This window comes from Lytechinus variegatus, chromosome 19 (genome assembly GCF_018143015.1).
Source record: "Lytechinus variegatus isolate NC3 chromosome 19, Lvar_3.0, whole genome shotgun sequence".
NCBI lineage: Eukaryota > Metazoa > Echinodermata > Echinoidea > Temnopleuroida > Toxopneustidae > Lytechinus > Lytechinus variegatus.
In genome coordinates this window covers 6846703-6862500 of record NC_054758.1, presented here as the reverse complement: position 1 = coordinate 6862500, position 15798 = coordinate 6846703, and the positions used below count along the sequence as shown (strand labels likewise).

The 15798-nt window shown below is 37.6% G+C and overlaps 2 protein-coding genes across 2 annotated transcripts; both read right to left on the bottom strand.

Moving 5' to 3' along the window:
* Positions 1-1764: 1764 nt before the first annotated feature.
* On the bottom strand, positions 1765-5396 carry LOC121406361 (2-amino-1-hydroxyethylphosphonate dioxygenase (glycine-forming)-like). The gene is made up of 3 exons (XM_041597397.1): positions 4801-5396; positions 2906-3131; positions 1765-2331 (listed from the first exon to the last, which is right to left on the bottom strand). Exons 1-3 carry the CDS (start codon positions 4954-4956, stop codon positions 2117-2119), a joined length of 597 nt encoding a protein of 198 aa, XP_041453331.1. The 5' UTR covers positions 4957-5396; the 3' UTR covers positions 1765-2116.
* A 2710-nt stretch (positions 5397-8106) lies between these two features.
* LOC121406015 (muscarinic acetylcholine receptor M3-like) lies at positions 8107-13031 on the bottom strand. The gene is made up of 2 exons (XM_041597015.1): positions 12773-13031; positions 8107-10848 (listed from the first exon to the last, which is right to left on the bottom strand). The coding sequence occupies exon 2, from the start codon at positions 10333-10335 to the stop codon at positions 9022-9024; it is 1314 nt and encodes a 437-aa protein (XP_041452949.1). The 5' UTR covers positions 10336-10848; positions 12773-13031; the 3' UTR covers positions 8107-9021.
* Positions 13032-15798: the final 2767 nt, after the last annotated feature.

Genomic DNA, 15798 nt, shown 5'->3' with positions numbered 1-15798 from the left:
TCCGAATATCTACCGATGTAACTAACACCGCAATCGAGAGCAGATAATGTAATCAGATGTTTTAGCAAAAAGACAAACTTGTTAAATCTGCAACATTGGGGTAAATTTATATTTTTTACAGGTGGGGGTTTTAAAGACCCGATTTGAACCGAATTGAAAAGAATATCCTTATTCATTGTTGTTGATGCATCAGATAATTAATACCCCCCCCATTTCTAAGAACATCCTGTCATAAATTGGGAAGCGGATGTGATCAAAGGAGAGGGGTCGGCGTGGACGGGGAGCAAGACTCTCCCAGACTGCACAATAACAAAAGAACCAACTAAAAAAATCGATGAGCACAACCAGTTTTGCTGGGGTTCGCTTTTTGCGCGTCTACTTTTTATGATGTGAGAAAGAACAACTTTCCCCGATATGAGAGGGTTTTTTTGCTCCCCCAGCCCCCTATATACCCCGCTTATTAATAATAATAATAATAATAATAATAATAATAAAGGTATATTTACCCAGGGTAGCCACTTCAGTTCCGAAAACTGTTCTCCCAGCGGGCCCTGCTATTATTACCCGGCTAAGCTAGGCTACCTTCTCGGTGCACACAGCTTTTTGAGGAATTACTTCCTGCCTTATTATGATAAAGGTTTATAAAATATCAATACCGAAATGAGATAAAATGATAATAAGTGGGGCTCTTGCCTTCCGTGCATGATGTGATGTCGAAAGAACACACCAACGTCGGATCGTAATCGACAACCCCTTTAAAGAAATCAAAGAAAGATCGTGGCACAAAAAGGAGGCGGTGAAATATCATGAGTCGACCTCGCGCATGACCGATGTCACAAACACGTCATAACGTTGTATCGTAATCAACGATCATTGTATCTATTCCAGCGAAAGGAAATGATAAATGAGCACTGAAAAAATGTCAAGACTCGGGGAAGGCCTTCGTCCGAGAGTATATGCATGTATCTATATGTCGATAAGTTTAGATTCATTGCGATAATAGCTTCGACGTTCCAGCCGGGGTGACCAGATTTCACAAAATTAAATACGGGACAATCGGCAAAGCACTACATAGGATCGACCGAGCCAGGCCCCCAAAAACAACAAAAAAAGGCCACACAATGTTAGACTTGTTAACAAAATATATCAAGAAAGGGAAGGGAGGGCTAGTGGAAGAAAGAAGGAAGCAAGAAATGAATTGAGAGGAAAGAAAGAAAAAATTAAGGAAAATTCAAAGGAAAAAGTATGATTAAAACGTTGAAAGAAAGAATAAAGGACAGAAAACGGTTTCTGTCATTACTTGAAATGAATAAAGAAAGAAATAATTAAAATAAAGGAAGGGAAGATGAATGAATGTGTGAAAGAAAAAATATATATTGAGAGAAAAGAGAAAAGTAAGAAAAATGAGAAAGAAAGAAACAAGGGAAGAACGAAAGAAAAATAATTCCTTCATTATTTGAAAGAAACAAAGACAGAAGAAAAACGGAAAGGAAACAGGGAAGGAAAGAAGGGAAAGAAATAATAAGGGAAAAGAATTAAAAGGGAAACAGAAATTAAAGAATAAAAGAAAAGAAAACAAATAACATCTTAAATCAAAAATTCAACCTACAATAGATCCCGATCACGCTAGTTTAAAAACATAATGGTCTATCACAAGATAATCGAAGTACATGTACATGTAAACATAGTGCAATGTACGTACCCTCGGATTTCCGAGGGTAAGTGCGGGCACGGCCAATATTATATAGCACGCGGGAAACGGGGGCCCGTCTAAACGCCCTAGACTGCTCCCCTTGAATACCCTCGGTTAGACGCGAAAGCCCCCTAGGCTGTTTGCGTGCTCGGGCGTGACGTTTCCCGCGGCCGGCACTGTACGTACAATCCATTTATGAAATTTTTATGTCACGCTTTTTTTTTGTTTGTAAAAAGCAGTGATAAACACATCATTGGGATTGATAAGACTATAATGCAAATACGGTAATTGATGACGTCAAACAATCCCAACTTCGTTTAAAGGCAAGAAATCGTCATGTCAGATAAACCCAAACGGCTTGGTTGATCTTTACTGGAAAACGGCAATCAATTGCTCTCCAATAAAAAAAATCCATTAAGTCATTCACACTTTGCCACAGTTTCCAACAACTCTCCTGCACATTTCCTTGTACTTCTGGAGTGGGTCAATCGGTAACCCCTTGACCTTTGCCCTTTCATCCCATTGTCTCATTTGAAGGATGAGGTCATGGTATTGGGACGCCTCAAAGGAGGCCGCTTCATCAGCATCCATGGGGCCACCTTGGTGTACAAGCGTCATCTTACTTGCTTCTGACAGTTCTAGAGTGAAAATAAAACAGGTACAAAGGCGAAGTATGAAGATGTATAATTTGAAGCACACAACGACAGCCTTCCAATTTTACATAAAGTTTGAAATGTCGTAACATTAACAGGAATGGTAAGACCCACCTATGTGTTTAAAATATACGGCGTCATGGACGTTCGGCCCTTCACTATAGTTGTTTTACTCATTTTTTTTTTGCAAGGAAGAATACTTCTTATGAAGTAAGAATTCAGATTTACTTAATACATCAGAAAGTACATATGGCCCTATTTTATAAAGAATACACAAGAGGACATTTCCATGACGATATTTTCAAGAGAATCCGAAGAGGTCTGAGCAGCATATGCGCTTATGGTTTCATTCCTTTTCGCATTTTTCTTCTGCTTTATTTCTCTTCCATTCAACCTTCAATGAATGTTATTTTGTTGAAGGCCTCATAAGAAAAGAAGTTTCTTGCAGATCTTGTAACTAAACCAAACTGGGATGTATCATGATAACAATGTGACATTCCTAGTTTTACCACAATAATTTTTGTTATAAAGTCAATAGACAATGCTATCAAATCCGTACGTTTTCTATATTCTTCGTTCTTGTAAACCAAGTATCTTTTGGCGTCCACGTGACCTCTGACCAGCTTGCAAACTGTTTCCGGAAGACCGAGGTCGAGCAGGAACCTCTCTCCCAAGATCTCATGATTCGCTGCTCCCAAAGCAACCCCGCCTGTTTCCATGCGAGATGAGCCTTGCTCCATGCCAACGAGATGCCCAATGTCGTGGAGCAGTGCACCTAATATGACCTTTAAAAATTTTGAGAATAATTGGATTACTTAACAAAATAGATATACGAATGTATTCGAATAACAAGTCGGCCATAAATGCAACCAATACACAATGGCAAAGTCGAGGAAAACGGCGCACTAAACGCCCAGGTGAAAGCTGTTGCAGTTCTACTTCAATCCCGGGGGGGGGGGGGCACTTCCATTGACGAGCGGATACCACGTGCGACCAAGGGGTCTCAAAAAGCACCCTAAACACGTATTTTCCATATTCTGAAAATGCACCCCTTAACAAGTATTGGCGTGTGAAACCCTACCCTTAACACGTATTGGAAACAAAACAATACTCTTGGCAAGTATTCCCTGCAATGAACCCCTAAACAAGTACATTGTTATGTCCGTCGACGTCGGTTTGGTTTTACCTTTACACACCATTTGGTACAGTACGGCCCCACCTTTCACCTCGCGCAAATCGAACTCTAAACACGTATAGTGTTGGGGCAAAAAGGACATCCTTCATAAAATATTCCCGGGGGGGGCACTTACATTGACGAGTGGATACCATGCGCGACCAATTAACACGTATAAAGGATGTCCTTTTCACGAGAGGGCACGTTACGTACGTAACGTGATAAGGGTGTCAAAAACACAAAAATAATGAAAAAAGGGTATCTATTTCGCTAGGAAAATTACGTGTTTAGGGTCGAATTTGCGGGAATGATAAAACAAAATTAAAATGTTTTATAAAGGAGGTCCTTTTTGCCCCAACACTTCGTGTTTAGAGTCCGATTTGCGCGAGGTGTAGAAGATGGGGTCGTATACTAAACCAAATAAGGTAAAGCCGACGACGAAAGGACCCGTAACAATAAAACATTCCTGTACTTGTTTAGGGGTTCATTTCGGGGAATATTTGCCAAGAGTATCGTTTTGTTTCCAATACTTGTTAAGGGTAGGGTTTCACACGCCAATACTTGTTAAGGGGTGCATTTTCAGAATATGGAAATTACGTGTTTAGGGTGCTTTTCGAGACCACATGGTCGCGCATGGTATCCACTCGTGAATGGAAGTGCCCCCCCCCCCTACGTAACGTAACGTGCCCTATCTTGAAAAGGACATCCTTTTTCGTGTTTTTTTTTTGGTCGCGCATGGTATCCACTCGTCAATGTATCCCCCGAGGACTTCAATGCAAGGTCATGGATTCATCGAACTATACTAAGACAACAACAAAAATAACAATAATCACAAACTCAAAGTAATTTCATTTGAAAAACATCACAATTTTGCATCGAACCTGTGATAATGCAGTTAAACACGAGCTAGGCTAATGAAATGTACATATAATTAGAATTTCAAATTTGTAACCAATAATTATAACACAAATACCACGGGACATTTAGGTTTTTATTAGATTAAGGACTTTTTTCATGAAAGAAGGACTTTGTAATTGTGACAAGTCATGCACACTTTTTTTGAGAAAAACATGACGTCACGAAACCAAATATTGAATATCAGTAGCTATATTATTTATTTTTCTTGTTAAACCGTCATTAAAATTTCATATTCTTCTGATGGTATAGGGTCTGCGCCTGCATAATAATTTGCAGTTTTGTTTGTTAAATAAAATGTACACTTTGTACTGTTCTAAACCATACAGACAGCAATTGACTATATAATATAAAAACTCGCTCACCTCCTCTCCGTAGCCGCCCTGCTCTGCCTGCATAGCACATTGAATCATGTGTTCAGTCTGCGAAACCGGCTCCCCTATGTAATCTTCACTGCCATGGTCATCAAACAGCTTGAAGATACGGTCGACTACAGATTCAACGTCCACATTTCCCGCCATAATCTAAATGTGTATATTCATGTAACTCAAAGGACGTACAACCAATGTATGGTAGGCCTTTATTCGGGTAGGCAACAAAACGAGTAACATTTACCTGGATATTCGTTACGAAATGATCTGCTTTGTATCAAAGTCTATCGCTAAGCTAATATCTCGAGATCAATAACACTGTATATGGTTCCTGATACGCCTGATAAATACCTACGTTTAACCATGGACCTAGGTCCATAGGTTAAAAGATCGATACACGAACAAGACAAGTGGGACACAATTTATGTTTTCAGACCTTATTTCTAAATGCTTGGTTTACCATGTTACAGGTCGCTGCTCACGATGAATGAGACTACCACGCACTGTTCAATCTTTTTACCTTTCGAGAATTTATGGTCCGATTTAGTATGGAAACAACATTAAACGGCGTTTATCTATTCTCCAGCTACAGAGGCGTAATGCGTGAAACAATCTGATGGGGTAAGCCATTGCGATATGGGACAATATTTTAGAGCGGAGCGATCATGGCGATCGAGCGCTCATCGAGCGAAATTTCATGGATATTTTGCAATATACACTATGAATATATATATATAATGTATACTTATATCTTCACACTGCTTATTGCAAACGGACCGTAAAGTTCGCGCTGGTGTTTGCATGACAAAATATGGAGTAGTAGGTTTCATTGTACACCATGTATCTTTCTTGGGCAAGTATTGGCCCTGAAAAGGACCACCCAATCTCGACGCTTCGACAAGTGTGTTATCCTGAGGACGACAAGAACACACTTGTCGAAACGTCGAGATCGGGTGTTCCTTTTCAGGACCAACACTTGCCCAAGAAAGAAACATGGTGTACCGTAAAACCTACTACACTATTCTTCGCCATGGAAACCTTCAGATGACAAAATATGTTTTTGCACATTTTAGAGCGACGGTTATAGTGTTGGTCATCGACAGTTGAGGTCCCCTTATTCACTATACTTTTAAACAACAACAGATTGTTTTTGTCTAGCGTACCTTTTTGGGTGAAATTTTACTCGAATTCAGCTTAAAAGCATGTCATCAACAAAATCGAGGTAATTAAACCGCTGGCAATTACCTTAAAAATAGTTTTCATGGTTAAGATGGCTTCCATGGCAATTAGTGTTCCAATCATATGAGAAGGTGATTGGTATAACGATGGCTCTAATGCAATGAACTGAAATTACGTAATGCATTTAACATCATTTTAATCTCTATTATTAAACCCTTAACAAGGAGGAGTCTAGACACACTACACGATGTATCGCTCACAATATTTGACCCGTTGAATTAAAAGAAAATTGACAGAATTTCAGTTTTTGTATTCATTAAATTCTTTTATCTTTTTTTGATGAATGATAGTTGCGTTTACTCTATCCATGGAATTACTTTACTTTCCTTCTTTCAGATGGTAATCAAGATTTGACGTTTTTGGTTTGATAATTTCGATATTTGTGATTAAATTCCATATTTTATTGGGAATATTCGCTTGTTATTCAGTATAGTTGCTCTACAATGCGTATCAAAAAAAGTTTAGACTTTGAAAAAAATTCTATAAAATTATACATTTGCAATATCCTGAAGATTGTTCCATATTTTAACATTGGTACAGGTCCATTGAAGCAAATGACTATATAACTGTCGAAAAATATTTCCGCTTGAGTGAGCATCACTTACTTTTGGAAAGTTAGTGGAAAATGATTTGCGCGGAAATTTGAAATAATCATGCGAATAAAAGTAGTGCTTAATCATGAAGAACACACGGAATTTAGCTAGTAAAATTGATTTCAAGATATCTTCAACATTGTTTGACTTGTTTCCTTACCCAAAACACTTCGAAGAGTGCATTTTGCCCCACCCACTCCCCCACACACCGAGGCCATCGTGACGATATTTGCTTTACACTGAGCTGTGATTTACATGAAATGGCTTAAGCTTGATTTTCATTTTGTTAATCATTGCTAAGCTTGGGAAAAGTGTGGAGAAACAAGTATTAAATGAAAAAATGAAATGTAAACCAACTTTCAATGATAAATCCTTAGTGAAAAAATGCTGGAGATGTGTGATATAAACTTTTGTTCAGATTCAGTTATGTAATCAGATCCAAATGGCACAAATAGGGTAAAGGTTGTGCTTATTGAGTGTTGAAATTTCAAAATTTGGGTGGCAAAATTGTCACAAAATACTTGAATGTATCCGTTTTATTCCAATTGACTAAAAGTCCAAGGGAAATGTATGATAAATCTTTTGTAGTGTCAGTTTGATTTCGTCCTTTCGACTTGACACAGCATAAAAACAAGCATTTCTGCGCAATCATTTTTCTGCGAGCTTTACAGAAATGGACAGTGCTCACTCAAGTGTAACATTCTGACAAAACTTTTACTTTCATTGGATAGATGAGACCCAAACCCAAGATTGTATGTGAAAAATTTACCCACGTGTTGTGTATTTTTTAATTCCCAGGACTTTTTCAAAGTGTAAACTTTTTTTGGATACGCACTATATATTCAAATGTACAAATTGCAATACTCAAACGTACCACGAATAGACTACCAATTACCAAACATGCTAAGAGCAAAATTTTTGTGGACTATGAAAATAATAATAAAAAACCCTGGTCAACAGCCACAGGTACTCAGGAAGCCATAACGACCAATATGATTATGAACCAATTTTTCTCGACGTATGGGGTGTTTTTCCTTTCGTGGGATATAGATTCGTTTGTTTTATTGCACGAAACAATATGAAAAATATCCTTTTCATATTGATTTATCGTTTAAGAACTACAAAATGCCTTTAATCTCTCACATTAAGATATCATCCCAGGCATGTTGGCTCAGTGGTAGAGCGTCCGCCTCATGAACGGGAGGTCGTGGGTTCGATCCCCGGCTGAGTCATACCAAAGACTTATAAAAATGAGACCTTCTGCCTTCTTGCTTGGCGCTCAGCATTTAGACTGGAGAAGGGTAATAATAACATATTATGTTATGCAAGGCCCGCTGGAGGAGCAGTCTTGTGATTGAAGTGGCTAACCTGGGTAAATAAAACGTTATTATCATTATTATCCCGATTAGACTGTTATTTTCATGGTGACCGATTTGACTGAAATCGAATACGTTTAAAACATTTCTAAATATTTTTTTGCATTTAATCTTTAAATATCAATATGCGATACGATTCGCAATTTAAATAGACCAGATAAAATCAAACAACACGGACAGAAACATTGTATATTTAAAACAAAATTTATGCAACCCCCCCCCAAAAAAAAAAAAATCCTTGATACAACTTTCGTTGGACATGTTGGAGGTAAAAGCTGATTATTTTGTATTGTTCTTCTAACAAAATCGAATTATTTACAAAACCAATAATTTTGAAATGCAAGCTATTGATGGCTACGTTTAATATTACAATAAAATAACAAAATATATCTATCACAGTAATTTATCATCATCTTATAGCATAGCTATAGCTAAATTTTAAGAAATATAAAGAGAGTGAGAGAGAAAGAGAGAAGGGGGGGGGGGGGTGGTCAGCTAATAGATGTACAAATTAAACAAAGCTAACGGCCAACAAGAATGCATTCTATTACTAAAATTGCCCACATCAACTTCACAAATAAACGATAATCTAAAAATTGAGAAATAAACAGTATATTACACATACTTGTACATATACAGATGGGGTAAATAAAGCTACAATAATGCATTTTTCCCATTACCTACATCTTTTTTTTCATTTAGTTATTCCTCTTTGCAACAGGTACCCCGTCCCCAAAACAACACCAAATCGAGCATTTTCAGTGCTTAAAAAGATACTTTTATACAGGTTCTGTCAATAAAGGGAATTAGATTTCGGGTATCATCTAGCATAAAAATCTAATAATTATTTAACTAATATTGGAGTTGGCATGTATTTATCTAATTAGAAACGTTAACTTCTTACCAGTTACTTTAACCAAGAATGAAAATTGGTTAATCGGGAAATTGTTCAGTATTTTGCTTGAAGTGTTTTCACCTCTTTCTTCAAAGTCATACTGCTGAACGTATTAACGTTTGCGTTTGACTTTGCACCGTTTCAAGTCACAGATCCATCGATCAAGGCATAAACTGTGCACGAAATTACGACGAAAGAGCTTATTCGTAGCTGCATATATAAAGGGATTTATAGTCGAGTTACTCCAAACAAATGAACTTGTGACTTCCCATGTTAAATCGGTGACGCAGCCGGTTCCACAGATTGCGTACATGAAAGTAGACACTTGGCTAGGTAACCAACAGATCAAAAAACAACCCACGAGAATGCTCAGGACGATTGCCGCTCTGCGATGCTTTGCAAAACTTCTTTCTTCTGTATTCGGCTCAACTGCGATTCGACCACTGACTGGTTTGTACTCTGGGAGCTGGATATGTTGGATAGTTGTACGAAAGCTAGCAGTTGATGGGCCTGGCTCTGAGCACTCGGCGGCTTTCATATCCGTGAGTGGATGGTTTCCTTGACCTTCCGATGAGCCAGTTCCTTCTTGACTGAGCACGGTAGATTGTGTTGCTTGGTTTGATTTGTTTGACGGAGGACTCTGCCCTACGACACCCCTCGATCTACGTTTGATGTTAGCATACACCGCCAGATTGAAAAATATCAGAACTGATAACGGTATAAAGAATGAGATCACGTTCTGGAGCATTGTCCCCAAGAAACTAAGCGCAAATCCCATCTCACAGTTGTCAGTATAATCTATCTTGTTTTCTCCTGCGATAGAATCCCATGCAAAAGCAAGGATGAAGTACCATATGAATGTAGCTGCCCAAACGCAGCCAAGTATGACACCAATTCTCTTCTTGGTCTGGAAAGTCTGGTACCTCATGCCCATTGTCAGAAGACAGTAGCGATCCCAGCTTATCAGGACCATTGTCCAGACGGATATGAGAACCACCGAGTAGTCCAACACCAACCAAAGCTTGCAGAAGATCTCGCCAAGTATCCAGGAGTCCTTTATGAGCCATGATAGGTTGATCGTCCAGACCAGCGCTCCTACTATGATATCAGTCATTGCGAGGTTGAGGATGAAGAGGTTTGCCACGCTCGCCCGGATGCGTTTGTCCCGGATGTAAGCAAGGATGACAAAGAGGTTTCCAAGGAACGTCACGACACTCATGATGGAAACAATCATTGGAACAATGGCAAGCCACGTTGAAGAGAATGGATACTCGTAGGTGTACGAAGAGAAATAGTTTGATGAGTAATCGAAAGTGTGGTCCGAAGAAAGGCTGTAGTTGTAATCAGAGGGGTAACTGTCCACAGATTCGGAGATGGCACTCCCGTTTCCCGCTACTCCCAAGCCACTTGAACTACTAAAAACCATGGTTGGTTTAGGTGCGTACTTCTCTGGACAATCTTTCAAATTGGCATCTAAATGGTTAATTCCAGCTTGCTAAGCATATATTTAGCGTGGTAAGTTCACGCCCAGGCACCCAGTCATTACGCAACAAAACAAATTCTACAATTCAAAGGCATTTCATTTGTTATTCATTGTAATTACATCGAGTCATTATCTTGATAGAAGGCAAATCTTGCGGTCGATATTTCCGTACCAATTACCATCATACTTAGCTAACCATACGAATACATGCACTGGAGAGTTTTCCGAAAGTACATAAGTGGTTCAACGTGAGTATAGCAGCTATACATATATTTTTTTGCAATATCTTTGCATTGTCGAAATTCAAGTTATTCCTAATGTTAATTTATGATTCAAGCACTACACAAATAAGTGAAGTAGTTTCGATGCATTGGTCTCCAAATCCAAGTTCGTAATTGCGATTGTTGTCATTAGATCTCATGCAGGTACGAAGTCTTCTAGACGTCTCTAGATTAACTTTAGGGTCGGGGGGGGGGGGTAAAGAAAGAATAGTACAATTGCCATGAGTATGTGTAACAAAAAACAAACAACGGAAACATTTTATTTTGACATATATTTTCAGCATAGGGTTCACGCAGCTCTGCCCCCTATGTTTTTTTTTATTCACAGTTTATCATTATTATTATTACTATTTCTCTCTATGAGAATGGCGCACGGTGGAAAAAAATTCCTGTATAATCATGATAATAGCGCCATTTGACACACTCTTTTAACTGCACTCTGAACAAAGCGAGTGCTTCCTTCATGTCGATGCGAAGGCTCCATCGTATGTTCTGTTCCTTATGTGCAGTATGAGAGTTCGTTGAAGCACTATTCAGCACACCGCGGCTTGGAGCGTATGTCATCTCTTTGATTAAATCTAGCTTGAAGAAATGCTAATTTCAAACAAATCTTCAAGATTCACTTAGGCTATCAATAAGAAAATCGATATTAATCATGAGCAAGAATAGACCCGACCGTCCCCCAAACGGCAGCAATATCTTAGCAGCAATGTCAAATGCAGTTTCAAACGCAATCAATAATATAATTATTCAATAAAAATTATATTGCGTAAGACATACATATATAATTGGAAAAACCGAGGTTGTTTAATTTCACCGAGAACAGAGCAGTCGTATTTTTAAAGGAAACGTTATTTTTACGCTTTTTAGAGTTAATATGAAGAATGTATTAATTGTTCGGATTTAAATAGCGCGCGCAAAAATCATTTAATTCTCTTTAAAATGATACCCCGCTTGTTATGATCATGCCATCGGGAAAAGGAGCATTATTCAAATGTGTTGAATGATGTTTGAATTGAAAAGCTGCAAAAACGAGCAGAAATAGTCATGATGGGTCAATACAGAACATGATTATTTTGTCTGTCTCAATAGATATGAAAATCCATTCAAATCAAGCCCCCTGCTTCTGTAGTGGTGATACTGTGAGATAACATGGTTTGAGTCGTGGTTTGAAATACCCATGCATGTTTGTTTGTTTGTTATGTTTTTGCTTGTGCCGATGTGTGTTTGATTTCATGTTAATGGTGATGTTAAGGTGCATGAAAACATTTAAAAGAAACCGCTGAGAAAGTCTCTCATCACCACTGAAAAAAGAACAGTGACTTTCAATATTTTGTCCATTTGCAACTTTTTGAATTTTGACCTTGTCCCACATTTCAAGGCACTGCACCTCCATGTGGACCATAATCATATCCTGTAGAGTATAAATTTAAAGAAAATTAAATGACCTATTCATAGATATTAATTACACATTGATATTTACTAAAACCGCTGAGGAATTATCGATCAAAGTAAAATGAAAAAACGCTGAGAAACTCACTCATCACCATGGAAAAAACAGTGACTTTCAATATTCTGTCATTTTGCAACTTTTGTATTTTGACCTTGCCCCACATTTCAAGGCACTGCACCTCCATGTGAACCATAATCATATCCTGTAAGGGTATAAATTTAAAGAGAATCAATTGATCTATTCATTGATATTAATTACACATTGATATTTACTAAAACCGCTGAGGAATTATCGATCAAAGTAAAAAGAAAAAACGCTGAGAAACTCACTCATCACCATGGAAAAACAGTGACTTTCAATATTGTGTTATTTTGCAACTTTTGAATTTTGACCTTGCCCCATATTTCAAGGCACTGCACCTCCATGTGAACCGTAATCATATCATGTCGGGTACCATTTTTAAAGAGAAATAAATGCTCTATTACACATTCATATTTACTAAAACCAAGGAGGGATTTTTGATCAAAAGTCAGATTTCCAAACTTCTTTTTAAGGAGTTTATTTGTATGTTCTATAGGGAGAAGAGGGTCCAAGACAGGGTGAAAGATTTGAAATATGACCATATGTTCTAAACACCCTAACTTACCTCTGCCAGCATGTGTAGCTTCTGGAGACACCGGGGTTATATTTATACAGCTACGACAGTTCGTAGTATTCAATGAAGAATTAAAACAAAAACGAGCAACTTAAACAGGAAATTCTATTTCCTTGGACAGGTTTGAAGAGTCTGAGTGAAAAAAAATATCTGTCATAAGCGAAATTTCCAACTCCTCCTATTCTGTTGAAACACCCATTCCCAGTTCGCATCCGAGCTTTGGTGTCAACCTGATGCCCACGAGTTTTGTCAGCGTCATGTCAAGCGCACTAGGTTAATATTGCTCATGAAGATACCGCTTTGCGCGCGAAAATTATTGATAGCAATATGGGAGGGGTTTGTATGGATGAAAGGAACCTTCGGCTGACCAATCAATTCCAAAGCCATCTTGTGCTATATCCAACTCTTGGATTTTCTTCATATCTGGATTTCAACTTCAATCAACTACTTTGAATCTATTCAAAAGCTATATGATTCATTCTCAAGGTGTTCTATACCACATCAAGGTGGGTTTTTGTTTAACTATAGCTAAGGGCAAGGTATCCATCTACGTTGAGACCAAATGTCAAGTTGAATAAAAGCTTGAGCCCATTAAAAGCTTATTTCATAGCATCGGTTTCATTAATATCATTTTATTACGTTGCGTACAACAAAGAAAGAATGGAGCAATATGGATAGAATCCACTCTAATCCGATTAACCTCATATTGCCACAAGGCCTATTATCTTAACGCGAGAACAGGACCAAAACTAAGAAACTGATGCAAAGTTCTTTATTCCTTTATTATTTTTGTTATTCAGATTTGATTCATTATTAGAGTTTTAAAGTTCATCGAGTTTTTTTTTCTTAGATTTCGAACATCTCCACGTAGGGCTTTATTTTAAGAGTAATCTTTCATCTCATTTTGCATTAATAGTGACGGAAATTCGACCTGGAATGAAATTTACTGTATCCACTGAATTCCAACCATAACCGACTCAGAAAACTTTGTTCTCTATGGGAGGGATGCATGCTCGTTGTTGCATTTATCAAATGACTATTCTCTGTGCAAATCGCAATTAAGAAGAATTTTTAATTTGATAAGATACAGTGTAAAGGGTCTTAGGTAGGTATCTAAATTATAATGCCAAATGCCAGAATTAAGCAATGTTCAATTCATTTTGTTTGCGCCCGGAAAATTATGGATATTAACCATGTTAACGGGTATGTGTTTGTCAACTCATTTATTACGTAGAAATTCGGAGAGAATAATTTTTTTTTAGAGTGCTCAGACTGATAACTCATGTAACTGGTGACATCTAAGATATTTACTCTCTCAACACAAACGAGTCAGTGCGTGTGTGTTTGTGGGGGATGGGGGGGGGGGGGCTAATGCAAACGTGGGTTACATATAATAGCCGTGATTAGTGTTAATTATTTATCATTTTAATTCATATATAATAACCTTTCTCCAGTATCCAATAAAGATCTTTCACACATTTTATTCGTCTTGGTTTTTTTCTCTCTGTCCTTTTTTTGGGATTAAAGAGTAATCCGTTTTATGCGACGAATCAAAATAACGATCCGGACTTATGAGCGTTTGTATATTGTCGAATATATTTTGCTTAACGTGAACATCCAATAAAACCTTGATAAAAAGAAACAGGAAATTATTGAGTCCTTGCTTCGACTAAATGTTCATTTCATTGCCTATTAATCATGTGACTGCACTTGCTTAATGAAAAACCTCGTTATTAAATACCTATTGTTTCGTCGATTATTTGTTCGGGTGTTTGTTAAAAGAGTACGATACACCGGTCCAAATTCAGACAACTTATTTATTGAAGGATCGTATAATTGTACCATGACTTTTAATAACTGTAAAAAAAAACCCTCAGAAATATTGACCTACTTTCGGATTGGCTTATTTCCCCTCATTCACTTGGGAAAGGGTGGAAATAATTCATATTTTATCACGTATCTTGTGATTATCAATGAATAAGTGATACATAAGAATTTATTAGAAGTTATTAAGACGAAACTCCTCCCAAGAACGTAAAATACGGCATACTCCATTAATGCGGTGTCTGTAGTAATTTATATAGTTTCCAATATTTTCTATTTCGTATTCATAGTTTTTCTCTAAATTTTAAAGTAAATAATTCTTAGGTCAGAAGTTTAGAGAAATGCTAAAGTCTCGATCAACTCTCTTGGCAATCCTTGAATTTCGTCTTAATGGAAAACATGTCTCCCAGGCGTTTTGTTGTATGCTTTTCATCTTGCCATCCTTCACACGGCATTACAACTGTCAAAATGCATACATGACACGTTTCCAATATTCACTGACCAACAGAATATGATATTGTTTTCGTTATTTTGCGATAAACCGATTAAATGTAAATGTTTGATCATTTTCAGCGTATATAGTGTAGCTCTTCTGTCGAACTTTACTTGATGTGGATCACCGGAGTCACCTTGATTCTAAGGATATGACGTGTGAGGGAGATGATAGTATTATTGCTTTTTATAATCCATGGATATGAAGAATGACATCAATTCAATACATCTGAGATCAGCTTTCAAGGCAAAAGTGACCACTCAAATTGAGCAAGCAGAGTAGTGGGCAAAGCTCTTGTTCGTCAATCGTGTATCGGAAGAGTTTTACAAAGAGTCCCCAGAGATATGAAATCGGTCAAGTATTATTGTCATTCTGAAGAAGAGCCCCAAACCTATTACAAACTAAACTAGGCCTATGTAATGACCCAGCGTTTTAATTAGAATTTGAGCGAGGTACCCATTGTAAGGAACGAAGCAATTTTTGGTAATCATGTAGTAGGGGAGAGAGATAGGGTTCCCATGCACCCGAATGATATATTTTTTTAACCTACATTTTTGTAATCCGGAAGATGTCTAGTGCATGAATTTTGATGTTCCCAAAACGAAATATTGTCCCATGGGGTTCAAATTCAAGATGGCGTCCAAAATGGCCGCCATATTCATGGGATTTGGATTTTCGTACATAGATTCCGCCACAAACA